The 18,524-nt window shown below is 46.7% G+C and overlaps 8 protein-coding genes across 8 annotated transcripts; 3 read left to right on the forward strand and 5 right to left on the reverse strand.

The window, feature by feature from the left end:
- Positions 1 to 463: 463 nt before the first annotated feature.
- On the forward strand, positions 464 to 1,782 carry N7483_011023 (TBC domain-containing protein; the record flags this gene model as incomplete). The annotated part of the gene is made up of 2 exons (XM_057094450.1): positions 464 to 725; positions 773 to 1,782. The coding sequence occupies 2 exons, from the start codon at positions 464 to 466 to the stop codon at positions 1,780 to 1,782; spliced, it is 1,272 nt and encodes a 423-aa protein (XP_056940421.1).
- Positions 1,783 to 2,572: 790 nt separating this feature from the next.
- N7483_011024 (Yip1 family protein) lies at positions 2,573 to 3,663 on the forward strand (the record flags this gene model as incomplete). Its single annotated transcript, XM_057094451.1, has 4 exons — positions 2,573 to 2,617; positions 2,670 to 2,721; positions 2,793 to 3,501; positions 3,582 to 3,663. 4 exons carry the CDS (start codon positions 2,573 to 2,575, stop codon positions 3,661 to 3,663), a joined length of 888 nt encoding a protein of 295 aa, XP_056940422.1.
- Positions 3,664 to 4,326: 663 nt separating this feature from the next.
- N7483_011025 (ubiquitin-60S ribosomal protein L40) lies at positions 4,327 to 5,523 on the reverse strand (the record flags this gene model as incomplete). The annotated part of the gene is made up of 5 exons (XM_057094452.1): positions 4,327 to 4,413; positions 4,548 to 4,658; positions 4,918 to 5,226; positions 5,313 to 5,423; positions 5,476 to 5,523. 5 exons carry the CDS (start codon positions 5,521 to 5,523, stop codon positions 4,327 to 4,329), a joined length of 666 nt encoding a protein of 221 aa, XP_056940423.1.
- A 218-nt stretch (positions 5,524 to 5,741) lies between these two features.
- Positions 5,742 to 7,872, reverse strand: N7483_011026 (TFIIB-type zinc finger domain-containing protein; the record flags this gene model as incomplete). The annotated part of the gene is made up of 7 exons (XM_057094453.1): positions 5,742 to 6,640; positions 6,692 to 6,830; positions 6,897 to 7,002; positions 7,095 to 7,351; positions 7,414 to 7,523; positions 7,587 to 7,677; positions 7,768 to 7,872. The coding sequence occupies 7 exons, from the start codon at positions 7,870 to 7,872 to the stop codon at positions 5,742 to 5,744; spliced, it is 1,707 nt and encodes a 568-aa protein (XP_056940424.1).
- A 614-nt stretch (positions 7,873 to 8,486) lies between these two features.
- Positions 8,487 to 9,310, reverse strand: N7483_011027 (Eukaryotic translation initiation factor eIF-5A; the record flags this gene model as incomplete). The annotated part of the gene is made up of 4 exons (XM_057094454.1): positions 8,487 to 8,551; positions 8,636 to 8,768; positions 8,837 to 9,106; positions 9,299 to 9,310. 4 exons carry the CDS (start codon positions 9,308 to 9,310, stop codon positions 8,487 to 8,489), a joined length of 480 nt encoding a protein of 159 aa, XP_056940425.1.
- A 286-nt stretch (positions 9,311 to 9,596) lies between these two features.
- On the forward strand, positions 9,597 to 13,524 carry N7483_011028 (uncharacterized protein; the record flags this gene model as incomplete). Its single annotated transcript, XM_057094455.1, has 8 exons — positions 9,597 to 10,469; positions 10,531 to 10,825; positions 10,883 to 11,233; positions 11,280 to 11,668; positions 11,724 to 11,759; positions 12,333 to 12,458; positions 12,534 to 12,974; positions 13,087 to 13,524. 8 exons carry the CDS (start codon positions 9,597 to 9,599, stop codon positions 13,522 to 13,524), a joined length of 2,949 nt encoding a protein of 982 aa, XP_056940426.1.
- Positions 13,525 to 14,471: 947 nt separating this feature from the next.
- Positions 14,472 to 16,829, reverse strand: N7483_011029 (fungal specific transcription factor domain-containing protein; the record flags this gene model as incomplete). The annotated part of the gene is made up of 4 exons (XM_057094456.1): positions 14,472 to 15,638; positions 15,692 to 15,742; positions 15,793 to 15,874; positions 15,940 to 16,829. 4 exons carry the CDS (start codon positions 16,827 to 16,829, stop codon positions 14,472 to 14,474), a joined length of 2,190 nt encoding a protein of 729 aa, XP_056940427.1.
- A 1,221-nt stretch (positions 16,830 to 18,050) lies between these two features.
- On the reverse strand, positions 18,051 to 18,377 carry N7483_011030 (uncharacterized protein; the record flags this gene model as incomplete). Its single annotated transcript, XM_057094457.1, has 1 exon — positions 18,051 to 18,377. One exon carries the CDS (start codon positions 18,375 to 18,377, stop codon positions 18,051 to 18,053), a length of 327 nt encoding a protein of 108 aa, XP_056940428.1.
- Between the last annotated feature and the right edge of the window lie 147 nt (positions 18,378 to 18,524).

The raw sequence follows: 18,524 nt of genomic DNA on the forward strand, positions 1-18,524 counted from the left end.
CCGTCCCTTTTTGAAGAAGGTCTTGGGGTTGAATCTGGATCCGTGAATGTTTTTCTCTCAAATGTTCATGCAAGTGGAGGAATCACGTTGGGCCTTGGTGCCTTAGGCCACTAAAAGTGGGACCGCGTCTATCTCCCGACTTGCATATCAATCCTCCTTTCTTTGTCCCTAACTTGTGATCAGCTGTGTCGGGATATAGACACATGGAATTTGAGGTTTCTTGAAGAGTGTGGAGTTTATTACCACCAGCCCATGCGCTGCACTGTCGCTTGAAGAGTGGCTGATAAAAGCTGTGATTCCATCTTTTCCAGTTCAAGATCATAGTACTCATCTTGAGCAAAGACCAGATGGCCTGATTTCGGGATTTCCATCTACTACAAATATTCAGCTTTGAAGTTTTTTCCTGGTTTCTTCTGCCTATCGGCCAACGCTGGAGCTTCGCCTGTCTCCATACATCTTGACAATGGATTCACCAAGTATCGAACATCCCAAAGAGCATCTTAACGAGAGTCCATCAGAGTCTATTCTCTATGATACCGAGAAACTTCCATCATCAAACAGTGATTTGTCAAAAGAATCTGTCGATGCACAGCTGAAAAGGAGCGCTTGGGCAGAAAAAGCAGAGGCTATCCGCAAAGCCTGCGACTCTCAAGATGTGGAAGCGTTGGCTTTCCATGCTATAAGCAAAGGGGGATTGCTAGAGGATGGCCTCCGACAAATCGCTTGTAAGTTCTTTGCTCAACCCATTTTTCAAGTGCTAACTCCTGTATAGGGCCAATTCTACTGCAGTGTGAGCAGGACTTGGGAAGTCTGAAGCCCTCAAATACACTTCCAAAGCATGCCGATGAAGAGCAAGTTGACCTGGATGTCAACCGAGCATTTGTCTACTATCCTACTGATCTCTCTGAAGAAGGGATTGCAGAAAAGAAAGAGCAGCTCTTGAGCCTCATCACTCAGATCCTCCGCAACTACCCAATGCTCTGTTACTTCCAGGGATACCATGATATTGTGCAGGTCTTTCTCCTGGTCATGGGCAGCCAGCACGCTGCACTGGCCATGGCTCAAGTCTCCCTTTTCCGCATTCGAGACTATATGCTTCGAACTCTGTCTCCAGCTATCAAGCATCTACAGCTCATACCTGCCATCATTGAAGCTGCCGATCCCTCTTTGCGTCAACATCTCTCCCACATTCAACCTTTCTTCGCGCTGGCAGCTACTCTGACCCTGTACGCCCACGATATCCAGGAATACAGTGACATTGCTCGCCTGTACGATTTCTTGTTGGCGCGAGAACCGGTAGTCTCAATCTACCTTTTCGCAGCCATGATTCTTTCCCGAAAGAAAGAGCTTTTGAATATCCCGGTGGATGAACCGGAGATGCTTCACTTCACACTTTCTAAACTTCCACAGCCACTGGATCTAGATGGCCACATCTTACGCGCAGAGCAACTGTTCAAAGACCACCCTCCCGAATCTCTTCCCCACGGAATGTGGAGAAATATTTCTCGATACAGCGTACTCAAAACATCCCGGGGTCCGTCTCAAATTTACAACGTACAGGAGGCGATAAGGCTCTTCGAGCAACAAAATCGGCAAATTCACAATGAGGAGCGCCGAAAGCAGGCTCTTGAATTTGCATGGAAGCACCGCCGGACGATGGGGTCTGTTACACTGGCTATTTTGGTCGGTGCGGCATCCTTCTATCTTCGCAAGAAGGGATTAGATGCGTCGATCTGGGCCTATATCGGTCGAGTTCAATCATTCGTTTCTTCATTTATTTGAACTTGAATACCTACAGAATATGTAGGTCAGTATCACCTGATACTTCAAGTTACTTCACGAGGCCATTCAGGCATGAGTTCACCCAATTTGGTTTTAAACTGTATAATAGAGACAAAAGGTATGGGTACGGCACCTGAGAAGCTTCAAGTTTCAAGGTTGAAATCTAGCAATTTACTTAATATTTGATATTGATTCCCTACCTACATATGGTAGCACTTGAGGTACATAGTACCTGGGTTCTGGTTACTTCAAAGTGGACCAGTTGACTGAAAACATTGATTATCTTCGACTTTGAAGTTCAACCTTGGCACCGATTCTAAACATGTACAACTGCCCAGGTGGGCATGATAGTACATATTATTTGAAGCTGACACGATTCAATGTTTTGCCGCTGGCAGTACTAGTAGGTAGTATGAGCTCCAAGGCTTCAGGCTCCGATTGATGGAACATGATTGAGCTGGTGCCCAGGTGATAGTACCTGTAGTAGTACCTAGGTAGTGTGTATATATCGGTGGAGGTGCTCGTACCTAGGTACTAATACCCAGGTCTTAAAAACGCACATTTGATGAATCCTTGATCGGTCACGGTTCTGTGAGTCAATAACAAAGGCTTGAAAAAGCCAACTTTTCAAATAAACAAAGTTATTCAAAATTGATAGTCGGAAAAACTGTTGATGTTGGTGATGCAGCTTCTTGCTGGGCACGTGTGGCTGAAAGGTGGCGCCTGTCGGGAAGCTGATGTGTACACTTCAACTTCTCCAACATCCAACCTCTAACTCCAAACACCCAACATGGCCAATCGGGGTTATGACGTTGTAGTTGATGTGGATGCAGAGGTATGGTCAAATTCATATATACCATTATGAACCCATTCTAACGCGCTCACAGGGTGACCTCGGTCATACAGACCTGCAGGAGGACCTTGAATTTCATCCATCCAGTGAGTATCAGTCAACGACCCAACACTCGAAAGATCTGATATCCTAATAATTTCTTCTTCTGCAACTCCAGACTTTGAAAACGACCAGCGCAGCGCTAAGGTCCAAGGCGACTCAACTCCGTTCCTGGGTGGTGGTTCTTCTTCCCGCGGCCGCGACCGTTCCCCTGGCGGCACATCAACCAAGCATAGCTGGTGGTCAATCCATTACTACGAGCGATTCTTTGACGTCGACACAAACGAAGTCCTTCGCCGCTGTGTTGCAGCTCTGTACCCACGCTCGAACTTCCTTGACGTTCTCGAAGGCAATGCCGACCTGTACGGACCTGTCTGGATCGCAACGACCGTAGTCGTGATTCTGTTCCTCACAGGAACCATCTCACAATGGCTTTCCAATAACGACGACAAGCACTTTGAGTATGACTTTACTCTTCTGTCTGGTGCCGCGGGCCTGATTTACGGATACACGGGTCTCTTGCCCATTGCGCTTTGGGGAGCTCTGCGCTGGTTCGGGAGCTCGACCGCTGATCTGATTGAGTGCTGGGCTTTATACGGGTACTCTAACTTGGTGTGGATTGCAGTTGCGTTGGTTAGTTGGAGTCCCCTCACAGCGTTGAACTGGGCGCTTGTGGGTGTGGGCTTTGCTTGGACAGTCTTCTTCTTGTTGCGAAACCTTTACCCCGTGTTGAATGCTACGGATGCGAAGGCCAGCAAGATTCTTTTGATCTTGGTTGTGCTTTTGCATGCTGGACTGGCTATTGCGATTAAGATCCTTTTCTTTGCGTGAGTCCACTTCCGTTTCTACTTTGGGCTTGTTGTCTGGGGTTGGTGATGACGGTCTTTTGCTAACTCGATATCTATAGCCACGCGAGCCCTGTCTCCAAGAAGAACAAGGATCAGAGCGATGAAAATGATAACGACAGCACGCGCCGGATGATGTTTTGAGCATGCCAGTGGCCATGAGTTAGCTCCTTAGTAGAGTGAAAATGTACACCTCGCTGGGTTTACTGGCGCGACATGGTGAACTCCTCATGTTTTCTTATAGCAGTGGCCTGAAGATCAGCCACATTTGTATCGTATCTGCGCTTACAAGCTGTTGACGGCTTGATCATTGCAATTGAATGTTTTCTCATAAGAATGAGGTTTGGTAGTTGTATGTATATGTATTTCGCAGTGGCTGGAAGTCTACCAGTTGACAGTCTTAGACATCGTTCCCACCCTAAGAATAGAGCAATTCTACTAAAGAGTGGGGCCTGACAGTCAAGAACTAGCCCCTCCATGTACTTATCGCACAGTAGATCCGGAGTCTTGGACCTGATCGTAATGATCTCAATGCCGAGCCCCGCACTCTCCAAAGAAATCCCACTCTATCAATGATGACACGGAAATGGAATATGAAACAATTGAACGTTTTGAACTTTTACTTTAATTCATGGATTGCGACGTGGACCTCAAGAGGAGCCAACTAACAAAAGGATGACTCTGGCTGTGATTGTTTCATCATTTCTAACGCCATGTAAAAACCTCTCCGTGTCGCATCCCAGCCAAACACCAGACCTGGAATCGGCACCACAGCACACCGAGCACAACACCGTAGAAGCGAGTCGTCTATTTGAGCTTCTTCTTGGGGCGGAGCTGGTTGGTGTGACCGCACTTCTTCTTACGGCAGTTGGTGGCACGAGGGGGAAGACGGGCCTGTGTAGAGCATGTTAGTCGAGTTGATTGGAATGTTGTGATTGGGTATTCGCCGCCGATTATTCAAGTGGCCTAGCCAAATCTGACTGGCGCACGGGAATCGAATAATGGGTTCAAGGTTGAGGTTCACGTACGTAGCACTTGCGGCAGATGGACTTCTCGCAGTTGTACTTGGAGGCAAGGGCCTTGAGGGAAGGCTCAATGATACCACCACGCAGACGGAGGACAAGGTGAAGGGTGGACTCCTATAGAGATTGAAACGAACATGTCAGTGACGGTTCCATTGATGTCGCACAAGTCGTCTGTTCTGTTTGCAATCGTATCGAATCATTGGCGGCAGTTGAATATTCCTCCTCTTTTCAGAAACTCCGCGAATATTCCTCCTCGTAGATCCAATCCCGACACATCCGAATCCCATTTCACGCCCCGAGCCAAGTCGATATCGAATACGAATGCGAATAGAATAGAACCGATAGTCGACCCAGAATCAAAAGTGCCTCATACCTTCTGGATGTTGTAGTCGCTCAGGGTGCGGCCATCCTCGAGCTGCTTGCCGGCGAAGATCAGACGCTGCTGGTCAGGGGGAATGCCCTCCTTGTCCTGGATCTTGGTCTTGACGTTGTCGATGGTGTCGCTCGACTCGACGTCGAGGGTAATGGTCTTACCCGTCAGGGTCTTGACGAAACTATATCGAGCCGTATTAGTGGCATGTTCTCCAGTTTTGTTCTTGTGCTTGGTTGCTTCGTAGCGGTGGTTGCGTTCAACGTTGACGAATTGCGGGCTATCGAGAGTTTGGGACGACCTACATCTGCACTGGAAGCGAGGAAAAAGGGAAAAGTTAGCTCGTCATGTTCACAGGGACTTCAGGAATGCGTAGCAACGTGTTTCGGGGCACATACTGGTTGCGAGTTTTCGTTGGTGTCGGCGGTCGGTCGCTGTGTTCGAGGCGGAGGAGTCGATGACAATTTGAGGATTTCTCGCTTAGCAAAGGTGGAACAACCGGACTTACCCTAAAGCCCTAGAATTAGCACCCGCATCTTACCGCTTTTGGGTAAGACTAACACGTGACCTCATAACCGCCTCGTTTATGACAACATCGTTATACTTCATGGCCTGGGGTACTTTCAATGTTGCCCACTTGCAAGGAACATTTGAATTGTATTCTCAGTGCTCATCTTTTAATTTTAAATTTCATTCTTTTTTTTTCAAATCTACAGTATCTCGAACACAAAACCTTCTAAAAATAAAATAAAATGTACTTCCATTATTCCGTCCGGTAATGGTAATCCAAGTAGCGCCATTATGCAATAATTCATACATCACAGATCCTAATCAACATCCAAGTCCGACCATTGTTCATGAAGTTCACGAAGTTGAAGTTCATCCAAATCTTCATTATCTCCACCTACCTCACCATACATATCATCATCTTCCTCATTAGAATCAAATCCAAATTCCGCATAATCCGCGCGACGTTGCTCGTCTTGCCAATGAGCAACCCGCCATTCAGCAACGGTAACAGCTCTAACAAGTGTTTCTAAGTCAACACCTGCAAGTTGAGCTGATATTTCGTAAAATAATCGTGCCTTTTCCGGAAGTGTAGACACCCAACGGTATCGATGGTACCAGACACCTGGCCTGGGAGGTCTCTTGCCCTCTTCGCGTGGCACTGAGGGCACGGCAACTACACTTTCCATAACGCGCTGGAGCATAGTATTTAAGGCTTCTTCCTCATTGTTCACCTCAACAGGGATCTCAGGCGCCTCTTCGGAGTCAGGTAGAGGCTGTGGAAATTCCTGGCTGACAGGGAACAAATCTGTGATCTGATTTGTGACTGCTTGGGTGCCCAACCAGCTCTTTTCATACCAGTCCATATACTCGTCGAGTTTGCTGGGGTCCATCCCCAAGACATCCGAGTCGGTCATTTGAATGATCTTTTCTTTGCCCATTTCCACACCGGTGACTTTCTCGGCATCAAATTGCTGCTGCGCTTGCATCCATGCCTGCCAGTTCATGCTTTGTGTGGCGGGTTCCATAGTTGTGGCTGGATGTCGCTCTATATCATCAAATGGGAAGAGCAGCTTCGTAGCCATTACGATAAGAACGACCATTTGGACTTCAGGCAGATGAAGTGAATGTTTCCGCCTGTTTTCGGCAAGTTGGTCGGGATATTTGAATGTGAATCCGAGGTAACTTTGCAAAGTTTTGATTATCTCGTAGACATCAACTGTTCTCTGTTAGTCTTCTCCATGTAAGGAATATTGGCATTATTTCATACTTGGAACTGCTAGTCGTTTGATATGGCGGTATAATATGATGGGAGAGTTCATTGAGGGAAGCACAATTCCAAACTTGCGTTGATAGAAGATGGCTAGATCCCGACATGTCCGATGAAGTGTTTCCAATTTTGGGATTTTCTATTTTGAGAATTAGTAAGGTCCTTATTGAAATTTCAGACACGATGCTTTTTTAAGGTAACTTACTTTGATATCAAGGATTGCAACAAACTCTGGAGGAAGTTTGTGCTTGATCTCTGAAGGGACGGTTTTCAATGCCCTGATATATGGAAGTTCCTGTCGGACTATTAACCTGCAGGACGAATATAATGGTTAGAATGATCACTATCAAGTTTTTATCATCCAAACTGGCATTGCATAATAGTTGATGAACAAATAACATACCGATGCAAGTCGTGGACGCAGATTGGCAACCGCATCAAAACAGATGCTAGATAGCAAAGACAGACAGCTTCAATCAATCGTGGCCATTCAAGGTATCTAGATCTTGACTTTAAACCCATTTCATCTGAATCTTCTGTCGCCGAAGCTTGGGAACTAAAAAGCTCTGGCTCACTTTCATCACCCTCATCTTCAGCAGACTGGGTAATCTTCAGAGAAAAGCCACGGAGCCTTAGAGCCCAAAGGTCGCGAACCACTCCCTATATAGTTAATTAGTACGTGACTCTAGAAGCTAGACAAACAGTTTATCTAAGCCATTTACCTCTAATTCCTCTGGGAAGCCATGTTCGTTCACTAAAGCATGACATTGTTGCCATAGAATCAATTGATAGCCCTGCAATAAAAGGGTATTTGCCTGCCGGCCTCGCGCAGCTACAGAATTAGGTTAGTAACGCTGAGATTTATGGCGTGAGCCCACTGGAATGCGATACATACTCTTTCGAGATCTCTCCTCCTTTTCATGCTTCACCCGATGGGTTCTACCCTGAGTTCCAAAATCATCTGGATCTTCTTCGATTTGACGACCCTAGGTAAATTTTAGTTTGAACATTCTTCTCATAGCAGCTTTTGAAGCGGTGATGTGGGTAGGTAGGACAAAGGCAGGATTCGTGCATACCTCCTGTAAATGGCCGCGCCGACAGAACCAGAGACCGTTATCGAGATAGTACCTTCGTTCACGGCATGACTCTTGGCCGCAGACCCCTCGCGTGACATAGTCCATGCCGGGGCAATGGGGTCATGCCGATCAATGGTACCTAGTGTGGTTGAGGTTGAATTTGACGGGTCGGAACGTAGTTTTCAATGTTCCCCCCGATTTCTGCCCTTGTCCTTCCACCGCCGATTTTTACCAGTCATTCAACATTGAACTTGAATCTTCAACAAGAAGTTTGCGGCCATCAGCGTGAGAGAGTGCCCTGTATTTTTGAATAGACATCATCTACAAAAATACGTAGATCGACCATTACTACTAGTCAATATTTGAGATCTTTTTTTAGCCTCAATAGTGGAGCGATTGATCAATTTACGGTTGACACTACTAGTAGCTCAGCAACATTTATTTATTCGTTCATCACACTATTATGAGACGCTGGGACTCAGAACTGATCTTCGGAGAACACATATTATGCCAACCAAAGCAATTCTTCTCGTCGGTCCAGCCTACTTTCCAAGGCTAAAATGATGGAAGGGAATCCTGAAAGCAAGAGACTTCTGTCAATTGGCTCACGGATTGAATCCGCCATTGAACCATTGAAGATGAATTTTTGAGAGGGAACAAATGCCCTTTTTTAAAACGTAACGGTTGACATAACAGTGGAAAATCCCGGGATATGGCGTTTATTTGGGAGCCTCCTTGGCCTCAACAGCGGCCTCCTCACCCATGGCGCTCTGGATGATAACGTCTGAAAGATGCATTGTTAGCGGGATTCACCACGGGAGAAAGAGATCGATCATGAATATGACATGATCTTGCCGGGTGTACTTACTGACGTCCTTGTTCTCATCCTTGAACATGCGGTTGATACGCTCACCAACCTCACCCTTGGGGATCTTGACATCATCCTTGGTGTCACCGTCATCCTTCAGGAGGGAGAGGAAGTCATCGTCGGTGATGTCCAGCTGGAAAGGGATATGAAGTCAGCCTGGGTCATTCTGATTTGAAGGGAATCTGTCCGAAGGACACTTACAAGCTGGTACTCCTTGCGGGAGACGTGGGGAACATCCATGTTGTGGGTGGAGGGGGAGAGATCCTCGAGCTTCTTGCCGGTGAAGATATCAATGGCGACCATGTGGACCTTAGCGTGACCGTGCTTGCCAGTCTTGGAGGTGGACATGTCAACGATCTTGCAGGGGCGGCCCTTGATGACGACGTGACCGTTCTTGCGCAGAGCGGAACACTGCATGGGGTAGGTGGTCGAAGCGCCGGCATCGGCCGACTCGAAGGTGACGTCGTGCTGCTATAGGCATGTTAGTTTAGAAAAAATAAATTGGAAGATGCTGTCCGCCGGACTCGAGAGAGGGGTTGTATAGTGGTGCACCCGAAAAAAAGAGGGGAGACTCTCGATGCGGGGCTCACGCACACAATGCGCTGGGGGGAAAAGCACAAGGGTGGGATCGGAAAATGGAGCTTAGGGGAGTATGTTCCATACCTCGTCAGACATTGTGAAGTGGGATTTGAGGGGCAGGGGTATAGAAAAAAAGGGATAAAGAGAGGTGAAGGGAATAGAGAGAAGAGGAGTTTTCTCTGACCAGAAAAGACAGAAAAAGCCTTTGTGGTGGGGGGCTGCGTCGCTATACCTATTTGGGACTAGCGTCCCCGGGAATTGCTGTTTGGTTGCTTTGGCTTCAATTCCATTAGTTACTTGGATAATCATTCAGGGAATAATATATCATCCGCTTACTCTTCCCCTTTTTTATACCCTTCTATGTTCCTTTCTTAATTCTAAAATGTGGCGCGACCGCATTTCGGGTCAATCAACCCCTTCAGGAGGTCCTCGAAATCCATCCTTGCCCCGACGTTCATCTTCCCAATTGTCTCGTGGCCCCTACAACTCTCGTCCCGGCAATGCTTCGAGAACTTCCTCCACGTCATTATTGGTTTCTCCGAATGACTCGACCGCTTCCATTACCGGCCCTTCAACCCGCTCACCCAATGATACAGGGCTAAGACAGACTAGTGCCCAGCGACCACGCCCGGCTACAGTGCCCGATCCGCTCGAGGTCTTGAATGGAATCATTCGAAAGGAGACTCAGATAAAGGATGTACCGCAGCTATCTACAAAGCCACAACAGAGACCATCGGAACTGATAGAGGTAATTGATTTCGATGGATTGAGCTTGGAGGAGTTTGTGACCAAGACGGATCCAAAGCCGTTTAGGAAGTCCGCTACGAGCGATGTCAATGCGCAAACAACACAGCAGTTCGAACAGGAGCGAGACAAATTCCAGGATCTCCATACGGCTATCAGTGGTTGTGATGATGTTTCCAAATCAGTAGAGCTTTACCTGAATGACTTCCAAACGGAGCTGGGTGCCGTGTCGGCGGAAATTGAAACCCTGCAAACCCGATCTACCCAGCTGAATGCGATGCTCGAGAACCGAAGGAATGTTGAACGGTTACTCGGCCCAGCGGTAGAGGAGATAAGTATCTCACCAAAGGCTGTTCGTACAATCGTTGAAGGTCCCATGGATGAGAATTGGGTGCGCGCCCTGAACGAGATTGATGCTCGGACAACAAGTATCGAATCTAAGGCAGCTTCCCCAGCAGGCTCCAAGGCCATTGAGGATGTGCAGCCACTTTTGGTCGACTTGAAGAATAAAGTAAGAGATACCGCCCATACTAACATCAAATAATATATCTAACCCAAGTCACCCCGTTTAGGCAATCGAACGCATTCGCGACTACTTGGTCTCTCAAATCCGGGCGATGCGGTCACCAAACATCAACGCGCAAATAATTCAACAACAAAGGCTGGTGAAGTTTAAAGACCTTTATACCTATCTATCAAAGGTCCACCCAACCCTTGCTGGGGAAATTTGCCAGGCATACATCAATACAATGCGCTGGTATTATGCATCCAATTTCACCCGTTATCTTCAAGCCCTCGAAAAGATCAAGGTCTACCCCAGTGACCGAAATGAGGTACTCGGCGGTGATACTTCAACACACAGAGCAGGTAAGGCTTTACTTAATTTTGTGCCTTTTTTTCAACAGGAATGCTGATCATCTCTAGGAAATATCCTCCCTGGCGGCCGAGCTGGCTCTGCTGCACACGACCCTTTTTCACTAGGTCGACGGATTGATATTCTCCGCAATGGGCACCAACCGGCTATATCATCTTACCTTGCTGAGGAGGACCATGCTTTTCATGGAATAGAAGTACCGTTTCGGAATTTCAATGTTGCTCTGGTAGACAACATCTCCACCGAGTACTCTTTCCTCACTGAGTTCTTTTCTTCTTTGACATTCCACCAAATCTCACGCCACGCTGCGGAGATTTTCGAACAATTGTTCACATTTGGCCGAAACCTCACCAAAAAGCTCATTGAAAACACGACAGACTCGCTGGGAAGTCTTAATGTGCGTTCGCTTGAACCAGCATTCGGCTTTTGAACTACAACGCCGCAAAGTCCCCGTTGTAGATTCTTATGTGAACGGTATCAATATGCAGCTGTGGCCACGCTTCCAAGTTATCATGGATCTTCACAGCGAGTCTCTTAAGCGCGTTGGATCAAATACCGGACGCAGTGCAATGTCTGCTCTTTCTATCGCAGGTGGTGATGATTTGAAACAGTCATCTGCACCTCATTTTCTCACTCAGAGATTTGGCCAACTTCTCCACGGTATTCTGGTGCTTAGTATGGATGCCGGGGACGATGAGCCTGTCTCCAACAGTTTGGCTCGTCTGCGCTCCGAATTCGATTCCCTCCTGGCGAAGTTGAGTCGAAATGGTACAGATGCGAAGCGTAGAGAGCGGTTTCTGTTCAACAATTATTCATTGATATTAACCATCATTAGTGTACGTCCATCCTGACTCTATCATATCCTAACGCAATATGCTTACTGGATTATAGGATACCCAAGGAAAGTTAGCGACTGAGCAAAGACTGGTGAGTGTCCCATTTTTCATTTCCATTGTGGATTCGAATTCATGCTAATACCATTACAAGCATTTGGACGAGATGCTTAAAAGCTGCAACAAGCGCTAGATCATTGTATAGTGCCTAGACCAAGCAATGTAAATTTCACCAGGTCTTTGGGGGTTGTTAGATTTATATTCTCTTAATTTATGAATTCATTTTCCAATCTTGACTTTTTTTTCTTAATTTGGCATTCTGAACGAGTTCTTCAGTGTCGTGCGCAATCATTTACATGGCGTGATGCCACGCTAATGTTGCGCAGAGTGGGCCTGGCGATCGGCGTCATCCCCGCCCCAAGATTCCTTCTGCCATCTCCAACAATGTGACCACAAAATTCCCCTTAACGCCAGGATGTTGCTGCGTGGAATTGGAAGCTTCCAAACGCGGAAATTTGCTTCCAAACGCTGTTTTTCAAGCTCGCGTGTCGCTCAAGCGGACTTTACCCATGCAGTGAGTTCCCTTAAGCTGCTCTCCGCGGCGGAATGCTACCGACGGTGTGGAGTAGTAAAAATGCTCCGGAGCCCCTAAATTAACGCGCAATAGGTCATTGGCGCCGGTGTGGTTGGACTTGCAGCTGCTAGACAATTAGCAGCCCGCGAAGGTACCTCTACAATTCTCTTGGAGAGACATGATGCGGTGGGAACAGAGACCAGTAGCCGAAACTCGGAGGTAAGATTGACCCGAACTTGAAGGCACAATCCACATGGACAACATAGCTAACAAACTATTGTTCAAAAATAATAGGTCATGCATGCTGGACTATACTACCCTGCGGACTCCCTCAAAACGAAACTGTGTATAAAAGGACGTAACATGCTATACGACCTATGCTCAAAGCACGATATTCCCCACCGCAATACAAAGAAATGGATTGTTGCACAGACAGATGAACAATGGGAGTCTTGTCTTCGAGTGCACGCGCATGCACAAAATTTAAGTGATGCGCCAACTCGACTCATTACAGCAGAGGAAGCAGCCCGCCGCGAACCAGCCGTTAAAGCCGATGCGGGTATAGTCGAAAGTGAAACGACCGGTATTGTGGACAGCCATGCCCTGATGACATATCTGCATGGTGATTTTGAAAACCGTGGTGGCGATTGCGCATTCAAAACACGCGTTACGGACGTAGATTACATCCCTGGCGAGGGATACAAAATCACAGCCGTATCCGACGAAGACGGCTCGGTTACTTCTATCACAGCGGAGACTCTTATAAACAGCGCCTGGGCACGGCGCATGCGCTATCAACAACCTCATCCTTCCAATTGAGCGACACCGCACTCCATTTTATGCAAAGGGTACATACTTCTCCTACGGCGCGTCTAACCCGCGAACCTCTGTCCTCGTTTACCCAGCAACTGTACCCGGCCATGGCGGTCTCGGCACTCATCTCACATTGGATATGGGTGGTCGTATTCGCTTTGGTCCAGATGTGGAATGGGTAGATGATCCCAATGACCTAAAGCCCAGTCCTGCGCGCCTGAAGGAGGCTATCCCGGAGATCCTGGCTTATATGCCTGGCGTGGATCCCTCGGCGATCTCACTGGATTACTGTGGCATTCGACCAAAGTTATCTCGTGGTGGTGGTGTAAATATTGGAGCCACTTTTCAGGATTTCGTTATCCAGGAAGAACAGGGCTTCCCTGGTTTTGTGAACTTGCTAGGAATCGAGAGTCCTGGCTTGACGAGCTCCTTGGCCATTGGTGAGATGGTTGATCAAATATTATATCGGTAGACCATACACAAGGCGAGAGCTAGGAGAGACTTGCCTCTACCAGTAAATATTGCATCTTGTTGAATACTATTGCTACATATGACCCAAACCTTAGAAAGACTCAGCATACCAGCGTTACAAAATTCAATATCTATACTATTCCTATATATGTGCTTTTTCGTAGTATGATGAAGTTAAAAATTCACTAGTAGAAAGGTATTGGTTGGCTTAATATTAGAAGTCTCCAAGTCAGAAGCTGGCGTTGATATGGTTTCTCAGTTATAGGGGTAAAATCAGGAGTCCAGATAACCAACCCCATCCCAGTAGCTTAGCGGGCTATCGTGTCTGTCCCGAGTTGATTTGACACTATGATACCATAAGTCTGGTTTGCTGGGACTGAGGGTTGTCAAGTAGCATCAGCGAGCGTGAGACTTGCCTAAGTGGAACACCACCGTGAGAAAGCATGCAGCGGACTATGTGAAAGACTTCTGCGGAGCTTTTTGCTTTTTGCTCTTTCTTTTGATATTACTTTTATATTTTTATCTATTTTATTGGATTTATTATGATTTTTTGAAAGTTGAGGCTGTCATCATCTTGCTCATTTTGATGCCTCACTTGACGCATTCATCGCGAAATCAAAAGTGCCAGGTTCGATCCCTGCTCACACCATTTTCTTTTTCAGTACCAGAGCCCTCTTATCTTGATATTTGGAACGACTCTCATCCAGTAATTCTAATAACTCAAAGCAACTCTGATTAAGGATTTGTTTAAAATTACTAGACTAGTAGTCTAATATGGATAATAGTTTTACCAGTTGCCAGTGATCAGTTCAGATGTTCATATTTTTCTAAGGTCTCAGGCTGAGTCGATGTTCCATCTCTTTGAAAGCCTCCAATCTACCTGAAGTAACATATAGAAGTGTAAAAAGTAGTATACAACAGCCTGAAGCAAGCATAGTAAAAGAAAACTCATTCCACATCCATTAGCACATCACTCATAATATGAAGCACATAAGAGAACTTCTTCACTGTTGATTTCCCCGAATCCTTCAAAAGACTCGCATAATCGAGCAAAATCCTTCGAGCAGATTGATAACCAGCTTGCACAGGGACACCACGCAAGTAGATAGTAGACCCGTTGCGAATGAAGTTTACAGCAGGATCATCAGCTGGTGAGAATGACTGACTCCCTCTCGGTTCCATAAAACTCGTGAATCCTTCCCTTTCGACTTTGCTCCAGTCTATATCATCCATCAGTTCGATAGAACTAAGGGTTGAAGACGTGTTGACAGTACTCGGGATCATAAATGTATACAATCCGAGAACGAGTGCAGCGGAGAAAAGCGCAAAGACAGAATGAAAGGTTGGATGATCAGAGGCCTTGCGACTGGTCATCGCTTTGTAGATATGTGCTGCATGAAGACAAGCTCTCCTAGCAGCTGGAGTCTGCGACCATTCAGCAATGTCATCAAGAGCCTTCCGTGCCGGTACAGGGCCTGCTCTGCCAGCCGCGAAGTCAAATATTTGAATATCCGCTGTCATTTTCATGCACATATAATGCCATGTAATCGGCGCATTGGGATTAAGCTGCTGGAGCATCTCGCCGTATTCGTTTGCGATCTGTGATTGCAGTGATGGGAGGCATCGAGCCCGACCATCCATGGCGTAGGTGTGACAGGGTGCGAAAGGGTAGCTAGCCCGATTGGAGAGAAGTCGATGATAAGATTCTGATTGACGGATTTGAACCATTGACAGCACCGCTTGGATGCAGAGTTCGTCCATGGAGCCTTCAAGTGGTGGGATGTGTGTGTTTTCTGATGGTGCCGGCACCATTGGCATGAGAATTCGTTTCCCGCTGCGGATGAGATGCGTCCAGCGCATAGATGAGTCTGCTCGGAACAGAGCCTCGTTGCAAGGAAGAATTATTTGGATTGAGTCGGGGACAATGATAGGACTCGTTGAAAGTAGCGATGAGTACCATGAATCTAGGAGAAGAAGGCTGATTATGACTCTCTTTGTGGATTCGACTTTGCTCCAGGCTTTCCATCGCATGTCGATGTCGGGCACGGCTTCAAAGAGACTCATATCTAGTAATTGGCCCTCTGTTGCGGTGAACAAGCCATGTCGTTGAGCGATCTGTAAAAATGTTAGAATAATGGGATAAAGTTGTTGCGGTAGGAGTAACGTACCGACATGAGGTTGACATAAAGCATTTGGCATTGCTCCAAATGAGATGTTTCCTTGCAACTGTTAGCAATGAACGGACAATATTATCAAATATAGCACTCACCCCCGTTAAAACAGCCAAGTTCAAAAACAGAAAAGTTGTGGCAAAAGTAGACACAATGTTGGTCGGAGTTTCCCCACCCAAACTGCATTTCGCGAGATCTGCTGTTGTTTTTTCTCTAGGACGTGTGTGAAGTTCTTCAAAACAAACATTGTTGTACCCTTCGTACCAAGGAGCATCATTCCAATAAGGCACATTACATAGAGATAAGGGAGATGGGTTTTCTTGGCCTCGAAAGTTGGAAGATGGACACATGGTACAAGCGGGTGAAAGTTTCTGAAGTACAGATCGAGAGCCATATCCAGGACCTCAGCAGGTGGGAAATGAGGAAAAGTTTTTAAAGGCGAGTCGTATGTTGTGGCGGAGACTGCATCGTTCATGGGTGACTGCATCTGCGAGAAAGGTATTGATGTCTGAGCAAAGGCTGTTTGCAAACGACGCCTGCAGTCATCATCAATCCCGTATCGTGAACCCTGAAGTAGGTTCAGATCATTGGGGAGGTGGAAAAAGTCGCGAGAAAAGATATTATCTCCATGAGTCTGGACAATCTCTTTCCAGAGGCTATTGATCAATCGACCAGTATGATTTGGAGCAAGCCAACATCGCTGGACCTTGGAGAATCGCTCGTTTGGGATATTATCACCAGGCGATCTTCCACTATCGATTGAATTTCGGGTTTGTTGGTCACAGTTCATCAGAGGAACGTGCCCCAGATCCAATGAGCCCGGATTAGATCCCACTTCGGTTCGAGGCTCGAGCCACAACTGTAGCATATCACTATGTGTAGTATCAAAAGCTTGACCGTTTTGTTGCATATTTTGATCAACATGTGTTACCTCACCCCAGCCGAAGAAGGACTGCTGCTCGTCGAGTAACATGGGATGGATATTTGGATCGGCACGTCCTTGCTGTGCTGATACGTTCGCAAGGAAATCCAGTCCAGTTCCTGCTACAGGAAGTGACATATCGCGCGGAGTCGGGAGATTCCCAATTGATGGTAATAAATGTGCGCCATTCTCCAGACTGGGTCCACCTGTCATTGGTGATACTCCAGAATTAGCAGAAGGGTGTCGATTTGGTATTTGATTTGCCACTGGATCCTTTGGTTTGGCTTTGGAAGTAGCAGCCCCTTGATCATGGCCTTTTGCATGGCGACTCAAAACATCGCTAGAGATTTGTTAAATACCGATAGACATGGTGTTATTTCATGTTGGTTCATACCTTCGTGAGAAACGCTTGTGGCAAACAGTGCACTCGTATGGTCGTTCCTTCGTGTCTATTAATTTTTTTGTACATTAGTCACATGTATTTCCTGGGTCTGCGACCGCAACCTGAAGGCTGCCTGTAGATAATTGCTCCATCTCGGATATTAATCGAGCATCATGATGTTTTCGGCTACACCTCGGTCGTCGGTTGGTATGAGGGACAATATGGATACTCACGGCTGCGCTCATGCCGTTTCCAGTGCTCTGTTTTTCGAAAACTCCGAGAGCATATGGTGCATTGTCTGATAGGCATGACGAAGTTTATCGATACATTGTTCTTGCTTATGGAGGTTTTTTTCTCAATCCCGTTCCCCCGGATTTCAGCCGGATGAGGCGGGGGAGCTTAGTCAGCTTGAATGTGGACGATCACCTCTCATTTAAGAGAGAGATTGATGCTTTTCTATTGGATCTTATGGATGTGGCCAATTTAACCGACTGGGAAAATCCAATCAAGCTCGAGCAGGCTAAATTATGTTACAAATGAGCGGGGTTGAAAAGGGGGTTTGGTCTTCCCCGTGGGGGCTGGGAAGCTGTTCCGAAGCCCTACAGTACCGTCGATCGCTAATTATGGTGACAAAGTGATAGGAGATTGAGATGGAGATATGCTTGTGATAAGTAGAAGATGATATGCCTCGCATGACAGGGATGATGTGTTCATACTCAATAATATTCATGCGGGGGAGATTTTCTGATTGGTGGTTTGTCATGTCGGTACTTGAAATAGTCGCCATTACCGACATGAACACATTAGGAGGCTGAATTTGATAGAAATATTCATCATTGATAAGAAAACAATAAAAGATTTTCAGACTGGTATACGTGCTTCAAGTTGGGTTGTATGTATTGGTCTAAAAGAAATCTCTCAATCAACTGTTAGCACATCGTTCACCATTCGCTCCGAAGCTCCCAAATAGTTGGCTGGGCCACAAATCTCACTTAAACGCTCATATTACTTGTAACCTCTTCATTCTACGTAAGTCATTCAAGTGAGCTATATTACTTCTCAATGGGCCTCCTGCAAGCTTCATCAACGATGTCATGGGCTCTTTGGCGTCCAAAATGCGGTGCCAGTCCCATTATAGTCGCCTCCGTAACCATAAGCCCTTGAGTGGAGTGAAGATTCTTCAGCATTTGATTGCTGTTGACTGAAAGACCAGAGAGTGCAAACTGAGTTTGTGATAGAGCACCAACAGCAATCGCAAAGCTCTCGGGGATAGCTACCCACTCAAGGTGCCAGGGTCCAGACGCACGCTCAAAGTCTGCGACCATCTCGTCACCCGATCCCAGAGATGATAGAGTACCCGCACCTCCGAATTGAATCATTAACGTTCGAGAAAGGAGTTGCTCCAATCGTTCGAGATGTCGTTGGAATCCAGACAGCCATAGCTGATACAGCTGCCTTACAGCCAAATGTCACCGGTCAGGCAGCTAAGCCTGGATAAAATCGAGCGAACAAACATTCATTGAACT

This window comes from Penicillium malachiteum, assembly GCF_028827825.1.
Source record: "Penicillium malachiteum strain IBT 17515 chromosome Unknown utg000005l:1.0-9002435.0:326005.0-9005861.0, whole genome shotgun sequence".
Classification (NCBI taxonomy): Eukaryota; Fungi; Ascomycota; class Eurotiomycetes; order Eurotiales; family Aspergillaceae; genus Penicillium; species Penicillium malachiteum.